This window comes from Sminthopsis crassicaudata, chromosome 5, assembly GCF_048593235.1.
Source record: "Sminthopsis crassicaudata isolate SCR6 chromosome 5, ASM4859323v1, whole genome shotgun sequence".
NCBI classification, from domain to species: Eukaryota; Metazoa; Chordata; class Mammalia; order Dasyuromorphia; family Dasyuridae; genus Sminthopsis; species Sminthopsis crassicaudata.
Genome location: NC_133621.1, coordinates 59,171,832 through 59,192,087, shown reverse-complemented (window position 1 = coordinate 59,192,087; position 20,256 = coordinate 59,171,832). Strand labels below are relative to the sequence as shown.

Sequence of the window (20,256 nt, the reverse complement as noted above, 5' to 3'; positions counted from 1 at the left end):
ACTACCCAAGAAACTGAATCATATCATAGGATCATGGATTTAGAGCTAGAAGCCTTCTTAATTGGGGGTTTTTAGTTTAATATCATTTTTATAAATGGAGAAACTTGGGTTCAGACTAAGCATCTTACTTAACTAGTGTATAACGTGGTGGGCTTAGATTTGAATCCCATCTCAGGTGCTTATTAGTTATGTGACCCTGAGCAAGGTACTTAACTCATGTTTGCCTCAGTTTCCTCATTTGTAAAACTTGTATAGTAATAATAGTATCTATCTCACAAGGCTGTTGTGAGGATCAAATGAGATAATAATTGTAAAGCCTTTAGCACAGAGTCTGGCACGTCGAAAGTGTTCTATAAATGAGAGCTCTTATTATTCTTCATATTCTGTCAGAATGTGTTCTTTTTCTCTGTGTGATGATCCTGCCATTCTCATTATGAATGAAACCAGAAGACAGAAAGAAGTTGAGAGAAGGATGCCTCAGAGTTACTGCTTGGGAAGACTGTAATGGAGTTGGTTTCTCCATATCCAAATGACTGTGAGAAGCATTGACGCAACAGGGCACTTTGTACTGCAGTGCACTTGACAAGCATTTACAAGAAGACCTCCTAGAGATAATGAGACCTTAACTGAGAGTATTGTGGGAGAGGACTTATTAGACATGACTAAAACATTGAACCTGGAAGACAGGAAGAATAGTGTGCTTTTGATGAAAATAGGGAAGTTTGCAGTTATAGGGTGAGTTTAGAAGGGAAGATAATGAATTCTATTAAGAGACAGATTACGTTTGAGGTACCTACAGGATGGCAGTTGGAAGTGTAGATGTAGAGTTCATTAGAGACACTCGACTTAGAGAGATCTGGAAGTCATCTACATAGAGATGATAATTCATGACAGATAATTCATGGGCTCACAAAGAAAAAGGATGTAAAAAGAAAAGAGGAGCCTGGAGAGGACCCTGGGAAACATCCACAGTTAGGGAGATTGTGCCAGGGATATTATTCCATCAAAGAGGTCTGAGGAGTGCTTAGAAAGGTAGCAAGAGACTCAATGGAAAACCCAGAGAGGGAGACAGTATTGTTAACCATGAATACCAGGGAACCCCTTAATGGTGTCCATTGGTCAGCAGATCACATGCTCCTCAGAGTTACTATCACCTCCTCCAGCCTCAGTTTCTTTAATTGTAAAGTGAGCCTTAGCTCCCAGGGTTGTTGTGAAGACAAGGACTTTGTAAACCATCAAGAAGTATGTGTATGTATGTGTCCACTAGCCACAATAATGATGATAAAGTAAGCATTAAAGCAGTAACTGGGCATCTAAGAGGCACAATAAATAGAGCAGCAGATGTGGAGTTGGGAAAACTCAGCTTTGAGAGTGCAAATATGGCTTAATACATTTATTACTTGCGTGATCCTGGACAAGTCACTTAACCCTGTTGCCTTAGTTTTAGGAAATGGCAAACCACTCCAGTATTTCTGCCAAGAAAGCCCCAGATGGGATCACAAAGAGACACAATTGAAATCATGGAACAACAACAATGAAGAGAAGTAACTGAGCTCAGAGGAAACGTGAATACCTGCTTCAGGAAGGGCTTTTATCTCTATAGCACTTGCTGTGCCTGCAAAAAGCATTCTCTCTTGTATTGTCCCTAGCAATAGGTGCTCCAAGCTCTGCACGCCTCTACAATGGTTACAGAATGGTTTCAGAATGATGGCTAGCACCCAAAGACTGCGTGATTGAAAGAAATGCCCACACTTAGTCTACTGAAGCTTTGGGTCACTCATAAAGAAGTGGCCACGTGACTGTGCACTGAATTGTTAATGGATTGCATCTGGGCCTGCCCTCCAGTGGGTATTTGCTAATAGGCAAACGGAACAAGATTGCATTGCTCATTTTCCATTCAGTGGCACTCTGATCATAAGGAAAAAAAAAAAGAAAATGATCCTCATGTATCGGTTGATTGTTTCAAAGGCTTAATGCAGAAGCTAGTGCTTTATGCATGTCTGCGGTTGCATCTTTGGGAAAGGAATTGAATGCTAAGGGCATTTTAAATACTGTTCTCCTTGGTCAGCAAGGATTGTTTAGCATCCCTACGGACATATTCACAGTCACGGCTACCTGCCTGAAAACAACCTTGGAAGAAGGACTGTTTTGGGAATCTAGAAATTAATCTGAATGAGGAAACATTTTGTGTCATACTAATAGATCTGCAAATCACCTTTGGGAAAATGTGCTTTATGCTCCAAATTTGAGGAGTAAAATGCTTTTCTATTACTGACAAAAGCAGTTTTCAGATGCAGACATGAAGAAGACTCATTGTGAATTCTCAACCACTATGTACTATGTAATTTTTGTTTAATGTGCTTTCTTCCCTTCCCCTCCTTCTCTTACCCCCATGACCAATTTCTCAACATATCTCAAGAAATACATAGTTTTTCAAAGGTGTTACCTGACTTCTCTGCCTCTCCTTTTTTTTAAATACATACATAAATATTTGTAATTTTATCAATTCTTCTCAAGTGCATCTTTTTTTTCTGTAGTGCTGAGCTTAAGCTTGCTTAAAGGCAAATAAGTAGACCATTTGTGGTCAAAAGAGCAGTTACATATACATAGCAAGTTGATACTTGCACATGCGGTACAAGTCACTGTCAACAAATTCACCATGTGCCAAACAATTTGTAATGGCTCTGCTTCCATACTGTGTCTGTTGGCGTGTTAGTATGTTTTTCTCTTTGATTTAGGAAAAAGAATTGAGCTTATCAAATGTTTTTTAAATAAAAATCCTTAAAGATATCAGTAGTAGTAAACAGATTACCTGTTTCTATAGGACGTTTAGAGAATACACAAATAAACTTCAGAAATTATACCAGTGATGTAATTAAAAAAAAAAAAGAATGTATTAAACATTAAATGCAATTAGCAATTTGATATATAGAGTACTCCAAGCAGATGTACCATGATACTACTGATTCTTGAAGAATTATTCTAGGATATCAACTTAATATTTGTAGTCTCTAAAAAGGTAGCTGGATAAAAAAATAATAATAATAAATAATTAAATAAATAAATAAATAAATAAATAGGTAGCTGGATGGGCTATATAACACCAAGGATTTAGGGATAGTTTTTAATTGATTTACTTGAACTACCCACAGAAAGAGCCACCTTTGTCCAGTCCACTGCTTACATTTGACTATTAAACCCAGTAGTGCTAGACCACACCCTCTCTTTTCCATCTGTAGCACTGCCTGACAGAGTTGTCAGTCAACATCCAGCCCATCAACTTCAGTGTACATTGGTGGTTATACAAATACTCAGCTGGCCAGTGATAAGGAATATGTTAATTTAGGATTGCACCAGTCATTATTCCTTCTCTAAAGAAGAGACTAGAGCAAAGCAGACATTTCAGAACCTTCAGAGCTCAGCTCCGTCTCTGCCTCATAACTAATCAGAAAGGGAATATTCAGGACCAAAAAATTTCCAAATGGAGAAATAGCTTATTTTGATCAGTGCCATAGCAGTCAACATTTTTTTATCTTCAGTTTTTGTTTTATTTCTGTCACAGATCCATAATATTGAAAAAACATTGTTATAACTTTCAGTATATGTGGTATAAATTATGTATTGCATAATGAATTATTTATTATATGCTGTGTAATAGCTGAAAAATAATAACTCAATACCTTTGTGTTAAGAAAGGCAAGCTTCATTATCAATGGAGTTGATGAAACTCAGTTTTAGTTATTCTAAATTTTTCCCAAGAAGTTACTATTTTAGAGAGTCATGTTTGCAAGTTTTTCATTCCAGTTCATATGTTTTTATAATTTGATTGTTCAGGATTTTAATTTTCATTTTACTATTTTTAGATTTCTCTAGAAGATTAATATTTGAAAAAATAAGATAAAGTATTTTCATGGTTCTTTTAACAAAAGCCAATCAGTTTGCTAGCTTTTAAATCCCAGTAAATGAATTAAAATGTATATTTAGTCTTCTTTCATTTTCTCTTCATACAGGAAGCTGTATGAGGGAGATTTACTGAGATAACCAATATAATTGAAAATTAATCCCCCATTAATATTACCTTTTTTCAGACTGAACTATATAGGCTACACCCAGGTGAATTGATGAATTTCAATCTGCCTTGAAAATAATTTTAAAGTCAGTGGTTATTACATTGATTTTCCCCCTCTTTCTCAAGTTTTGTAATACAATAAAGAAAAGCAACAAGCAATATTATTTCTCAGAATTTAACAGGTGTGTCTGTATTGAAATCAGGAGTCTATCTCACGAATGAATTACAAAGCCATTACTGCTGCAGTATTTGTCTGAAAGAAAATATGAGCATGTAGTAATTCATTAGTAAGTGCCAAGCCTCTCAGAGCTAAGCCACTGCCCTTTTATTATACATGACAAGCTTGTATCCTGTTGATGATATCAAGGAAGGAAAGAGAATAATTGTGAGGATAGAGACTAGCATGTCTCTATCTAAAATAGAAAAATAATCTTTTATTTAAAAGATTTATTATAAAAGAATTCTGACTTCCTGATGGGAAGGGCTGCTTTACTAAAGAGAGTTTTGTTCATTTATCGGATGGTTTCTGAAGCTTTTGTAAGTCAACATTTAATTCAAGTGCCCATTTAACCCATCATACCCTATAGTGTACTATAAGGCATGGTAGAGCAATAGAGAACAAATTGAAAGCGTTCCCTTGAGGAGCTTATGGAACAGAAGGGACAGAATGAAAACAACTCCTCTCCAGCGGAAGTGCCAAATTCATTTAGAAAGGGGCCCCAAAGCGTAGGCTGGTAGGCTGGCTTATAAAACCACACGTTACGTTATCTGCGTAATGTTGTGTTTTTATTTATTTTGTTAAATATTTTCTAGTTACATACTAATGTGGTTCAGGCTCTAGAACCCCAATTTAAGGTGGCTTAATCCATATACTTAACTGCCAACTGAGACTGTTGAATCAGGCTTGCTTCCAGAATAAGATGACAAAAGGTGATTTCATGTGAATCTTAGGCTACTTGGAGGTTAAGATAATAAATCCTGGGGTGGGGGAGGAGGGTAAAGTGGAAAGAATTCATTCCCAGCTCAGACATATTCAGACTTTTGGAGATTGAGATTCGTGACTATAATAGGAAGTTGGATTTGATGACCTCTGAAGGCTCTTTCCAACTCAGTGTCTATGATCTTTTAAATGCTAAATCTCTGTAGAGTTAAGATTTCTGAGTTGGGTTCTGCCACAGAATGGGGCTGAGAGAAACCTTGGAGTTCTCTCTTCCAGTGTGTTCCACGTGGTTCTCAATGTAACCACAGTGACATCCCCTCACCCCTGGGTCCTGACCTTATGTCCTCCATTATTTTTTCTTCACTGTGGCACTGCCCCTTTGACCACTGCAGTTCAGCACACGCAGGCACTCTACTGCCCTGTGAGGGAATTTAGAATACAATATATGTAGACAAGAATATATTATCAGACCAACTTCATGGCATTCCATCTCCTTAACTTGGGTTTGAAAGCCATCGACTGTCTCACTACTGAAGCAGCCAGAGATGGCTCAGGTCCGTGCGCCTGGATGGGCTTGTTCTTGCCTTTTCCGATGCCCTTGAGATCCTTTCATTCCTGTGACAAATGCCCCATTCTCTTATGGGTCTCTTATAGACATCCGAAGTGCCACCTTTCCCCTTGTATCTGCCATGCCCCTCTTCTCATCCCTTTTTTGCTCTTTTTTCTTGCTAATCATAATAATTCAAATGTTTAACAGCTTGGATTTTTTCCATAGCTCTTCCAAGCGTACAAAGTGCTTTCCTCACGGCCTCCTCCAAAGAAGCTGATACAATCACGGTGCCCACTTTTGATTTGCTTAAGGTCAGGAGCTGAGAAATCAAAGAATCAAAGCTCTAAGTCCGGCTTCTGCCTCATTGTTTTTCTCCCATTCTCTCTGCCATTCAGGTTCTGGATCTGGCACTTAGAATATAATACCCATCTTGATGCTAAGAACTATTTCATTTTCCCTTGTATTCTTAGCTACCAGCATAGTGCCAATCACCTGGTAGGTATTAAATAAATACTTATCAACTGATTCCTGCCTTGGGACCTGGTGGAGAGTTGCAGAGTAAATAAACTTGGCATGGGGTCAGGAAGACCTGGTTTAAGTCTCTTTTCAGACGTTTACTAGCTGGTAGCCTGAATAAGTAATTTAGTCCCTCTCTCACAGAGTATTCTCATCTATAAAATGATGACCTTAAAGCCTCTTCTAGCCTTTATGAATCCAGTAGCCTTTCAGAAACTCAGATTCCTCCTCTATAAATTGAAAAAATTGGACTTGATGTTCTCTAACTCTATGACCACCAAAGCATGGTGCTTACCCAAGCTACTGATCATTCTGCAAGCACCTACTACCTGCCAAATGCTGTGCTCGATACTGGGGACATTAGTCATCTATCAGTAAGTTAGAATGTGTATTAATAATGAATTTTCCTCGAGAGAATTTTTTCACAGAAAGAAAAAGAAAAATGCTAATGCATGTAATCAAGCAAGAATTTTAAACTGCTAAATCAGTAATAATTCTACTTTTTGTGATGTTTTTAGACCTTTCCGGCTTAGTCTCTGGAGTAGTGCTGTTATTTTGTAAACTCCCAAAGAATATGAAAAGAATTGGGTTCTATGACTGCTTCTCTAGGATTCTTTCCAGCTCTTTATCTGTGATCTTGTGATCATTGTCTTTTGTAGCAAAGTCAAAAATAAAATCATCATCATTATTTGAAAATTGTTAAGATATTTCATTTTTGAAATACATTACAGTTTTATGTTGTTATCCTCCCTCTTTTAAAATATATCCCACTTAATAGCATTAACCTGCATTTTACAAGTGGTAAAATAAAATCAGCACAGATAAGTGGCTTCTTCCAAGTTGTAACAGAGCCAGTGGATTTTAAAAAAGGGTATCTGCTTTGGAGGTCTCCATCTGCTGTCTAGACCATAGAATCATGCTATCAGACATAAGCACTAAGCCATTGCTCAGTGTTCAGTATGTAGAAATGCAATATTGAGAGAGATGATGGCATAAATAATAATTATTTTGACTACAAAAAAGTGTAAATTTCAATAGAACCAGTGAATCTGACCCAGTTTTCCTTCTTTGCCACTGTGAACAGAATTCCTTGACAAGAAGTGCACCACTTCCAAATGACTCCCAAGCACGCAGTGGAGCGCGATTTCACACTTCTTATGACAAAAGATACATCATCAAAACGATCACAAGTGAAGATGTGGCTGAAATGCATAACATCCTTAAGAAATACCACCAGGTAATTTTCCCCTTTCTCTCCCTATCTTTATGTGGAAATCTGAATAAATGATGATTAAATATTATTACAGCTTAACTGTAAAATAGCCAGAAAATGATTGTGTAAGGACACATGGGATACATAAATCCCCTTTCATCAGAAAGTGAAGCATTTTCTTAATATTAATATCAACTTACTCCTATTACTGACAACTAATATGGGATTACTTATGCCATAAAAAATAGGTTACTATATTTATATAACAGCTTTCAGCAGAGTACCATCTTTAAATTAGAAGGAAACAACTGGTTTGAAAGAGTTTTCTTAAGTCTTAAAACTCCTGTAAGATTAAGGCTTTGTCCATACATCAAAACAGTAGTTAAAGGGGAAAAATTTGGGTCAGTCATTCAGTTTTGCCCACAGTTTTTTTGGTGACTTTTCTCTCGAATTGATTGATTTTTTTTTCTCTACTTAATTGAATGAATCCCTTGGATGATTTGGTGTCATGTAAATACTAGCTTCATTAAGGGATAAAAAGTCGGGGTCAATAAGAACTTGAAAGCATGTTTTTGAAGGCAAGTCAAATGTATGTAATATCAAGAGTTGACTACGTTTTGAAACCATTTTTAATATTTTATTTATGTATTTAATATCCCCCCAGTTGCCTTCAAAACAAATTTTTACATGTCTTTTTAAGATTTTTTGAGTTCTAGGTTCTCTTCCTTATCCCTACCCACAATTAAGAAACCACATCTGAAGTTATATAAAGCATTTCCATCCATAAAAGTCAAGTTGTGAAAGAAAACATAAATTTCCCACTATAATAAAAATTAAAATCCTCAAGAAAAATTAAAAGAGGTGGGGGGGAAGGAGGAAGGAGAGAGGGAGAGAGAGAGACAAAGACAGAGACAGACAGAGAAGCTTCATGAAGTTTAAATCTCAAGTGTATCCTTCCTTTCAGAGTTTTAAAGTTGAAAAGACTCTTCTATCACATAAAAATCTTTTTTTTTTTGTCCTAAGTTACATATGTGAAAATCAAATAATGTGATGGCTATCCTTTGAATCTAAAAAGTATAGTGTATGATTACCCGACATTTCTTTTGAAAAAAATTTGAGTTAATATACCATTCTTTGAAGATATTCCTTTAATAAGAATACAACATGATTAATACAAGAAACATTTATTAAGGGTCTCCTCTTTGGCAAGCTTTCCAGTGGTACAAAGACAGAAAGTCCCTGCCCTCAAGGAGCTTATATTCTCCAGGGGGAATGCTATATTTATAAATAGACACATAAACCTTGTTATAAAGAACTTGAAGGAAACTCCCTCTACCACAGCAAATCTATCCCTATTCTATAACTTTAAGTCTTAGAGAATTGTCTGGGGCACTGAGATGTTAAGTGAAAATCCAATAAATACAAGAAGATCTTGTATTTGAAAAATGCCACTTTCAGCATTTCACATTACTTTATTAAAAGAAAAACTTTTAGATTTTGAAGTTCTTAAAAATATTTGTATTTCAATTTAAATATTTCCCAATTATATGCAAAAATATTTTTTAACCATCACTTTTTAAACTTTTGAGTTCCAAATTATCTCCCTATCTGCCACATCTTCGCTGTCCTTGAGAAGGCAAGTTCTTTGATTTCAGTTATGCATAGGAGTTCATGCAAAACATTAGCCAAGTTGTAAAAGAAAACACAGACAAAATAAAAACGTTAACAATAAAATTTTAAAGAGTATGCTTTAATCTACATTCATAGTTCATTGATTTACCCTCAGGAAGTAAATAGCATTTCTTCTCACAGGTCTTTTGGAATTATTTTGGATCGTTGTCTTGATCAGAGATCTTTCATAGTTGATCATCTTTCCAATATTACTATTGTTATATACAGTGTTCTGCTTTTGTCCAATTCATTTTGCATGAATTCCTCTGTCTTCCCCAACTTTTTCTAAAATCATCCTGCTTATCATTTTTTCTAATATAATATTGTTCCAACTTACTCATATACCGCAACTTGTTCAGCCATTCCCCAGTTGATAGGCTTCCTTTGTATTTCTCAGTTCTCTGTATTTGAGAAAGACAGAGAATCGACAGAGAAACTTGTTGCAATTTTTTTTCTGGTTTCCCATGTTCCTTCTAATTTTGGTGGCATTAGTTGTGTCTGTGCAGAAACTTTTAAATTTCCTATAATCATGATTATCTATTTTACTTCCCATAATCTCCTCTATATATAGTTGGACATAAATTCTTCCCTTATCCATAGATCTGACAGGGACATTCTTTCATATATTCTAAATTACTTGTGATGTCATTCTTTATATCTAAATTATTTATCCATATACCAAAATTTTGACCTTATCTTGATATACAGTGTTACTGTAAAAATATGATCTTCTCTAAAACATTATTTGCCCAAATTGTTTGTTTTCTTTTTGAATTTTCATCAGCAAAACCTTCAACAACAGATAAGTGGCTTCTTCCAAGTTGTAACAGAGCCAGTGGATTAAAAATATATATATAAAATATAGATAATTCTCTGATTTTATAACAATAAGGCAGTAATCATGCACAATTTTATGTTATCTCAGTCACTTTTCTTGTGTATTAATAGTATCCATTATTCTTTTTATTTGATAATATTCCCCTATCTCACATATTTTTATTTTTCTTCATTTCATATCTTGGAGTCTGAGGTGGTTTTTTTTTTTGTTTGTTTGTTTAATATTTTGATAACTGGATTTCAGTGTTATGGTTTCTTTTTAAAAAATACTATTTATTTTACTGTATTATTTTTAAAAACATTATTCTGAAAAGTATTATTCTGAAGCTTCACTAAAATTGCCAAAGGAGATCATGACATACACAAAAAGGTTAAGAACTCTTGATAAGAAGCAGTCTTTTGAGACTTTCAAGATTTTGTTGACCCAAGCACGGTTTTCCTCAGTATGTACTAGGTCTCCTCCAGCTGCTCTTCTCAATTTTATCTTCCTAAGCTTCAATCCTAATTCTTTTCATGTAGCACATCAAAGACTTACTTGTTAGGGTTAAAATGTTATTGCTGTTGCTACTAATGAAAGAAAAGTTGTAATAGGAATGCTGGTAGATTATTCAATTTTACATCCTTCCATATAGTCAACTGAACATTGAAGTTATTAAGAAACACAGTATATTTTGATTTGACTAATTTTGACTAAAATTGCTGGCTTCTTTTTAAAATTCTTCTTCATCTTTTATAATAGATATTGGCATATAAATTGTAGCTCTCTCCATGGTGGATTTTTTGCTTGTGCTCAATAAAATCAAGCCCCAAGAAACAGTCTGGCTTAGTGGATAAAGATCCTGCTTTGGAGCCAGGAAAAAAATTGGGCTCAAGTTTCCCTTCTAATGCCTATTGGCTACTTTAGACAAACATAAGATGTGTAAATTTAGAGACATCTCTATTCCAATGTTCATGTGGACTATTTGTGCCTGTCCTGTGGTAGAGTTTTTTGAACTCATGATGGATACACGGCACATTGATTCCAACTTAGTGATGTCACTTTGGTCCTCTTCAACATGAAGGACACCAAGATAACCCTATAATCCTAGGCAAAAAATACTATAACCCTCTATCCAGTACTCTAAGCTTATCAAATTCAAATGGAAATTGGAATCACCTATCTGTACATAAAGATCCCAGTGTGTTGTATTTTGACTTAGTTGTCAAATACATCTGTGGTTTATTGTATTTATTTATTTTGTAAAATATTTCCCAGTTATTTTCTAATCTGTGTCAAGCTCCACTATCAAGCCCTTCTATCTAAGCAACTTTAGGACTATTGGTACAGGAAGTTTCTTTACCAGGAAATTCTCTATAGCAATAAAATCACAGGTCCAGATCAACAGGAATGTTGCATTTTGTTTTCTTTGGGTATCTGATAAATCAATTCTGCCCATTTGTTTTGCTCCCTAAGAAGAACCTGTAAGTCATTCTTCCATTTAACTGAACTCTCCTTTTATGTTCTCAGTCTGCTATAAGTACTAATGTAGTTCAGGTCTTCAAAAGAGTATGACATTTTAATGATAATTGTATAAAAAGACCCCACACTTAGATTATCTAGAGCTAAATATGTAGGCAAACTAAAGATTTGAATTCTTACTAACCACTTTTTCAACCTTTTTCAACCACTCCATCATTATCATTATGGACTACCAAAGAACTAGGGGATTGTGAAACATTTTTATTAAAGCTTTTTATTTTCAAAACATATGCATGAATAATTTTTCAGCATTGATTCTTGTAAAATCTTGCATTCCAACTTTTCTCCCCATTCCTCCCATCCCCTCCCTTAAATGACAGGTAATCCAATATATGTTAAACATGGCAAAAATATATGTTAAATCCAATATATATGTATACATATTTATACAGTTATCATGTTGCACAAGAAAAATTAGATCAAAAAGGAAAAAATGGGAAAAGTAATATATTATTTACAAGCAAACAACAACAAGTGAAAATACTATTTTATGGTCCACACTCAGTCCCAGCAATCCTCTCTCTGAATGCAGATGGCTCTCTCCATCACAAGTCTATTGGAACTGGTACGAAATCACCTCATTGCCGAAAAGAGCCACGTCCATGAGAATTGATCATCACATGATCTTGTTGTTGCCATATATTATGATCTCCAGTTCTGCTCATTTTACTCAGCATAAATTCTTCAAAGTCTTTCCAGGCATCCTGCATATATTACAGAACAATAATATTTCATAACATTCATATACCACAATTTACTCAGCCATTGGTTGATGGGCATCCATTGGTTTCCAGGTTTTGCCACTACAAAAAGGGCTGCTAAAACATTTTTGCACATGTGGGTCCCTTACCCTCCTTTAAGATCTCTTTGGGATATAAGCCCAATAGAAACACTGCTGGGTCAAAGGATGTGCACAGTTTGATAACCCTTTGGGCATTATTCTACATTGCTCTCCAGAATGTTTGGATCCATTCACAACTTTATGGGACATTTTGTATTTTTGTTTGGGTTTCTGGAGAGATGGCATGGTAGCCTGAGAGTTGATCTTAAAGTCAGCAAGAACTGGGCTCAGGAGGTACCTCTGACATGTACTAGCTGCATGACCCATGAGCAATTAATTTTACCATTCAGGGCTCCAGGCAGCTGTCTGCAACCACAAGTTTGTCTTCCTACCATGGTAGAGAGGAATTTCTTCATTGCAGAGTTCCTACACCAATGAAATTACAGATCCAGCCTCCATCGCCGTCTCTGTCACCAAAGGCATCTCCTAGTGACCAGAGTTTTGACATTGTGCCTCTCTGTTCTAGCTTTTGCAAAAAGAGCATCATGAAGAAAAGTTCAGCTTCTATATCCACAGCTGTAGCTGTTTCAGAAACTAAAGAGGGAGAGAAATTCAATGAAGAAATTACTGTATAGGTATGATTGAATACTTAGGGATGATCATAAAGCGGACAATGAAAATATGAATGAAATGGAAAAAATGGTTCAGGAGTAAGAAATGAGAGCAGCCAGAAGTCTGAGACCTGTATGTCAAGAGTATTTTTTTCATATGTAAATAACGGGATTGGCTGTGTATCAAAATTGATAAAATGCCAATGGACAGCTCATTTGCTTTTTCAAAATTCAGTGCCAAAAGGAAAACTCTCAACATGTTGGGTGAGCCCTTCTGAAGAATTTGTAAGATGAAAAAAGAGTCACAAAGAGTAAGATGTGGGTGGGTTGTGTGATTATCATCACTGGATTGGTGGATTACAGAACCATAGAAAAGTATATGAATCTGTCTTCCTGTGCATAAAAGTGTGTGTATGTGTATGTATGTGCACATGTGTGTGAGGAGGGTGTATTTAAGCTACTGAAGCTTAAAACTACATGAAGATTATTGGAATACCTTGTGTTTTCCTTCACTTTGTAAATCAGGGAGTCTGTTGATATCCTCAGGATAATGTTCTTTAATATATAAAAGAAAATTCAGAGTATTACAAAAGAAATCAATTATATTTAAATACAGCTATAAAATATTTTTTAAAGATCAGGTTCACAGGCTAAGAATTCATGCTCTAAAATAAATTTTTAAAGAACTTCTGCTTTAGAATGTTCAGTCAAGGTTCATTCTGACCACTTTGAAGCTTTTTCATTGGTGGTTTCCTTTGTAATTTACTTCATCAGAGGACGAAGGAACAACCTGACCCAGTGAATAGAGAATAAGAAAGACCTGAATTCAAGTCTCTGATATACTGGCTCTATGACTCTAGACAAGTCATTCAACCTGTTCATGCTCTGAACAACCTTCAGAAACATTAAGTTTCAGAAAAGTTGCTGACCTATCCTGGTAAAGAAAGTTTCTCAACAAGAACATTTTACACCAATGAAATTCCCTGTGCCATAGAGGTCTTCCCACAAAATGTTGTGAGGTGACAAATTAAGATTTGGAAAATGAAAGGCGAGTTTATACTGAGCTTTATTCTGTTGCCAAATCCTCCAGTCACATTTTTAGAATAGAGAACAGATCAACTGCTTATGTCAAAAAGGTCATTGATATGTAAGTGGCAGCCATCTTGGTACAGCATTAAACTTTAATAACTTATAAACAGTCTAATAGGGATAAAGTTTACAGCTGCACTCAGACTTTTGGGACACCTCATCGCATAGTGGAAATTGGCACAAGCAGCAGTGCTGAATGCCCTTTATAGTTCACCTGCACAGTACCAAAAGGGCATCTGGACCTTGACCAAATGTGTTGAGAGTTCAGAAATTCAGCAGGCCCATCCTGAGGCCTCAAAACAAGTAGCAGGAGGAAGTCAGACAGGCAGAAGACAGGTGGAGAGCTCAGCGAGAGGGAACTAGCAGAAAGCAGCAGATGGAGTCCTGGCAGTGGGTAGTAAGGATCTAGTTACAGGGACTGGGCAGGGAACCAAGACAAGAGCTTGGACACAAAAAAAACAGGGACTTATTACTGGGACTGCCATAGAGGGTGGTTGTTTGGTCATGAGAAACAAGGTATGCCACTGATGACTGGCACTGTGGTCCAGACCTGAGAGCAAAACCGGCCACAAAGCTGACTTGTTCCTTGTATCATCATACTTGCGCTGCCTGGGAGGGAGATGTGTCCCAGAGCCCGGAGTGAGATGAACTGAGCCGGGCAGGAGATGGACTGAGCCGGGAAGGAGGTAAAGCAGGTGAAAAAACAGAACAGACACCTGATTACCTAGGTCCCAGGTCCGACTCAGCTAATACGACAAGCTTTGTGAATTTAAACTGGTCACAGCTCTCAGGGGTATGAAGGAGAATACCATACTGAGTGTCCAATCTGGAGGCTGCATTCTTGCCCCAATATTTACTTGCTCTGTGATCATCAGCATAGCATTTAGTTTAAATCATCATCTCTAAAATGGGGATACCATACCAGGAAAATATACCTTACAGAGTTGTTGAGAATCCAGTGAGATATAAGTACTTTATAAACTTCAAAGGCTTGTGTAAATGTCATCTATTATTCTTATTTTTAGTATTTTATGTAAAAGGAGAGTTTAAGATTAGATAATCTTTAAGGACCTTTCCAACTCTTTAAGTTCTAGGAGTCCATGAATGACCCCAGTTCTAGACACTGGAGGGATTCCAACCAAATTGGGCCTTCACAGTAGGAAAAGAAAAAAATAGAAAAACAAATCTAGAAAACCATTTACCTGGAAAAAAAAAGATTTGGAAGCAGTACAGACAAAAGTGACAGAAGAAATAAATAAGGAAAGATTGGATAAGAAGTATTAGATTTCCAAAGAAGGGTAAAGAAGAAAAGACCCTGACTGCTATTCTTCAGGAAGTAGCAAAGGAACATTTTCTGGTGATAGGAAAATGAGAAACAAAGCACAAACTGGCCAAATTCACTGGAAGAACAAAGGAGTGAGCACAAGGTTCAACTCTGACAAATCATTGTCAAAACTATAATGACAAGGAAATGGGTTTTTCACCTCTGTAGATAATGTTCCTGATCTCTCCCAATCTCTAATATTCCCTCACCAAATGCCTATTGAACATTTCCACCATAACATCCCAAATTCAGCATATCCAAAATAAAACACATTCTCTTCCATTCTAAATGTGTGTCCTTCTCCAAACTTCCCTATTTCTTTTGAAGTCATCTCCATCTTTCTGGTATACCAGGTTTATAACCTCAGCCATTCTTGACAACTCTGTTATTATAGTTCACTTCTTTCAGTCATAAACCTCATTGGGGATTTTGTTGGCAAAGATATTGGAGTAGTTGGCCGTTTCCTTTTCCAGCTCTTTTTACAGATGTGGAAACTGAGGCATAGAGATTTAAGTGACTTGCCCAGGGTCACATACCTGGTAAGTGTCTGAGGCCACATTTGTTCTCTGACACCAGAGCTGGTGTTCTATTCATTGTACTACCTATTTGCCTGCAATAATTCTGTTACTTTTCATATGTGTGACTATCTCTCACATCAATTCTCTTTTAACGTTACTTTTAAAAAATTGATCCCTGTGCATTAAAGTAATTGTATAATATACTTCCCTACTTTATTGAAGCTTCCCTGTAATAAGTGTGTGTCTGTGGGGAGAGGAGGTAAGTATGACGCACAAAAGGACTGAGTATGACTAACTTTATTATAATCTGTATCTGTATCCTCCAGCTATCTTCCAAAAAGAAGAATATGTTATGCCATCAGTTTGCTGTACCAGTGAAATCACAAGACCAATCCCCATTCAATTACCTTTTAGTTATATTTCCTTTTTTTTTCGCCTACATACATGTAGTCAGCTTTTATTTTGGCTTTTTGGTTTTGCTTTATTTGTTCTCCATAGCCCCACACAAATCTTTTTGTTCCTACAAATTTGTTTTCACAAATCCTATTTGTTTCTAATTGGGTTTTTTCCTGTTACAGTTAGGCCATGGAGATTTTTTTGTATATGGTGCATTTCTTTCAATATGCCTCTTTGAGCATAGATACACATTGGATTTTACCTTCACTCTAATGGTCTTCACCTGAGTACAGACCCTATATTACCTTTCATCTATAGTTTGTGATAAATGATCTCCTAATTGACTTCTAGTCTTACTTCTCTATTCCATCATCTGTATAAGTACCAAAATTTTCATCCTAACACAGAAGTCTTCCATGGACTTCCCAGCTTAAAAGATCCTCAGTGACTTCCTATGGTCTCTAGGATAAAATGCAAATTCCTTAGTCTAGTCCTCAAGGTATTCTACAATCTAACTCCATTTTAGCTTTGTTTTACATTAATTCCCTTTGCAGAATCTGTGTTCCAACTCAGAATGAACTGCTAACAGTTCCCTGAAGTTGTCATCCCATTTTCTGCTCTCTATGTTAACATAAGCTATTTTACATGCCCAGAATATATTCCTTCCTTCTCTAACCTCTCAGTTCTTTAAAACTCAGCTGGATAAATACCTTGATTCCTTCCTCCATGCCTTGTACATATCTCCATCTCTCTCTCTCTCTCTCTCTCTCTCTCTCTCTCTCTCTCTCTCTCTCTCTCTCTCTCTCTCTCTCTCTCTCTCTCCCTCTCTCTCTCTCTCTCTCTCTCTCTATGTTTTTCACTGGCAACGGTTTTTTGCATTAATCCCTTAACTATTTCCCTTTTTTTTTTTAATTGTTATTTTTTTTTAATTTTTTAAATAGTTTTTATTTACTAGATATATGCATGGGTAATTTTACAACATTGACAATTGCCAAATCTTTTGTTCTAATTTTTCTTCTCCCCCCCAGATGGCAGGTTGACCAATACATGTTAAAGTATAAATTAAATACAATATATGTATACATGACCAAACAGTTGTTTTGCTGTACAAAAAGACTCGGACTTTGAAATAGTGTACATTAGCCTGTGAAGGAAATCCAAAATTCAGGTGGACAAAATTATATGGATTGGGAATTCTATGTAATGGTTCATAGTCATCTCCCAGAGTTCTTTCGCTGGGTGTAGCTGGTTCAGTTCATTACTGCTCTAGTGGAACTGATTTGATTCATCTCATTGTTGAAAATGGCCACGTCCATCAGAATTGATCATCATATAGTATTGTTGTTGAAGTATACAACGATCTCCTGGTCCTACTCATTTCTTTCCCCTTGTTTTTTAAAGAACCCCTCAAAAGATCCTGCCTCTAATATATATATATATATATTATATATATATGTATACATATATATATGAAAGTATGTATATACACATACATACACATACATACTTTTTATGGAATTATTCTGTAACCCAACATAATACTGTAATTTTCTTTACCAGCCCATCCTGAAACATCATTATGCTGTTATTCTTGTTCTTGTTTATTATTATTATAAAAATTTTATGTTAACATATTAGCTTATATTTAAAATTCTTTATATACTTTTTTTGCAATGACTCTGAAAGTTAGATATTTCAAGTATTACTATCCTTGTTTTATGAAGGAATGAAGAAACTGAGATTTACTGATTAAATTATTCTCCCATGGTCGTGTAGTTTAGTAGACAGGATCCTGACAAAGGCAGAATTTGAACTCAAATGTTTCTACCTCAGTCTAGTACTTTATCTACTATACCTCTAAACAACTCACAGATTTCTGTTCCTCCCCATATTTGGGGAATCAGACCAAAATATAATTGGAAAGTATTTAGTTAAATAAATAAAAATACAATAAAACATGGATAATGTATTCAAAAATGATAGCATATTTCAATAACATATAATAAATCAGTGTACATATATAACCTCTATCAAATTGCTCACCATTTGGGGGGTGGGAGCAGAGAAGAGTTTGGAATCCAGAATTTTTAAAAGCAAATGTTAAATATTATTTTGCATACAATAAGGAAAAAAATAAACTATTATTAAAAAACAAAATTAAATCAATATGTGACCAATAGAGATCCTTGTGTATACGTTAGTGACTTCCTTTTATACATGAATTTAACTCCACCGTCTGGAGATGAATCCCCTGTCTATAGTGTAGGAGCAGAAGTGGAGGGTTACTTTTTCCAGGTCTCTGTCACAAAATATCTTATACTTTTTTACTTTTGCAAATCTCATATATGATTCTATCTCTTTGATATGTCAGATCTGCATCTAAATTCACCGTGTTAAGTAGTTAGTAGTAATAAGTAAGTAGTAAGTAGTCTTTGAGAGTGAGGAAGTAGACAATCTGATGACTATATATATAGTCACATAGAGCCTTTGATACCAGCGTGCCATATCGGGCAGCCCTGTGCCAGTGTGAGCCATGTCGTGCCATTGATTCTGAAGTTCTTCAGAGAGACCTTGAGATTGTCCTTTATCCCTTCTTCCGACCTCCATGGGAGCACTTGCCTTGTTCTCCATAAAAGTCTTAGGCAAACATGCCCTAGGCATACTCACACAGCAGAGTTTTGAGTGCTTGGCAGGTTAGGTCAGGAGCATCTTCAGCATCCGGTATCTTATCCTTCAGGAATTCAAACGGAAGAGATTCAGTTTCCTGGCTTAGCACTGGTATATTGTCCAGGCACAGGCATATAAGAATAAAGTCAGCACAATGGCTCTGTGATCCTTCACTTTGGGAGGCAGTCTGCCATTATTACCTCTTCTCTCCCAAGCTTTCCTTCCACACCTCCCACACTGCGCTCTCTCTGGTAATCCATGCATCGACCTCATCATCTATGTAAAATTCTCCCGAAAAGTAGGTTGCCAAGGTAAGCAAATTTATCTACATCCATCACTGTTTCTGCATTTGCTATAACCAGTGGTTGCATATTTGGCTGGTGGTGTCCTGGCTGGTGGAGAACCTCTGTTTTCTTGGCATTGACTGTCAGGCCAAAATTAGCACAAGCAGCTTTGTTGGGCCCTAGCCTCAGAGGCTGCATAAGTGCATAACCACCTGCAAACAAGGCAGCACGCATCAACTGTCCTTCCACTTGAGTCTTGGCTTGTAGCCTTTTCAAGGTAAATAATTTATCAAGTTTAACCTGACGCCATTTTTGTTCTTGTTGAAAGCGTCTGAGAACATTGCTGAAAATTGTATGCTAAAAATTTAGCCCGGGAGCAAGCATGCAGCCTTGGTAACGTTGGGGACAGGTAACTTGCAAGAGCATTGTCCCTTCTCCAGAACTCAGGAGAGCGACTGTCTGAAACTCCAAGACCCAGGGAGACAACTTGGCAGGCTGCCAACTAATTAGATTGCCAAGTCCTTGGTGCAGAGGGGAGCTGACTCCTACCGAGCTCCCCTGCAGCCTTCTCTCTGCAGAGCATGGTCACTCCTGCTCATCCTGCAGCAGGGGGGACTGGAATAGCCTCATGGCCACACCGTTTCTTCCTTAGGAGACAGCATCATGAGCGGGACCCTGATTCAGCAAGGTTTCAGATTTCTACTAGCTGTGTAGCTCCCTATGGTCAATCATTTAGCCCTTAACAGATGAGAAAGCTGGAGTCAGGAATACCCAGGATCACCTGTGTGACCCCGCCAAGTCACTTAACCACTGTCTGCAGCAGGCTGCTCAGCTATAAAAGGAGAATAATACTATTAGCCCCTTCCACCCAGGGTTTTTGTGAGGAGCGCTTAAACAGGCGCTTAAGAAATGCTCGTTTCTTTCCTTTTGGTGCCTTTGGGCAACTCCGTAATACTGTTAGTTATAGGACAGTGCCAGCCTGCACTGGTTGTGGGAGCTTCCACACTGGGAATTCCCCATGAATGACATTGTAGATGCGGACCCCTCTCCCCCACTAAAGAAAAAATAGGGAACCCCATGAACCTCCCTCACTCTCAGAAGACACCTCAGCTCTTGTTAGTCTGTTTGCATTGCTGATACAATATAGGTAAAGATAGATACAATTTAATTAAAAGTATTTCCTTAGAATGTTTTTATGATTCTATTAGGAGTAAGAATCTATGCAACCATAGAATATTAGGGCTACATTTTACATTTTAGTTGTAGAAAAA

At 36.7% G+C, this 20,256-nt stretch overlaps 1 protein-coding gene across 2 annotated transcripts in view; it reads left to right on the top strand.

The window, feature by feature from the left end:
- PIP4K2A (phosphatidylinositol-5-phosphate 4-kinase type 2 alpha) overlaps positions 1-20,256 on the top strand; it is a 189,594-nt gene that overhangs the window by 123,920 nt on the left and 45,418 nt on the right. For both annotated transcript variants that reach the window (XM_074266908.1, XM_074266909.1), the window contains exon 4: positions 7,160-7,312. In XM_074266908.1, the coding sequence (XP_074123009.1) occupies positions 7,160-7,312 (153 nt within the window). The remainder of the gene's footprint in view (positions 1-7,159; positions 7,313-20,256) is intronic.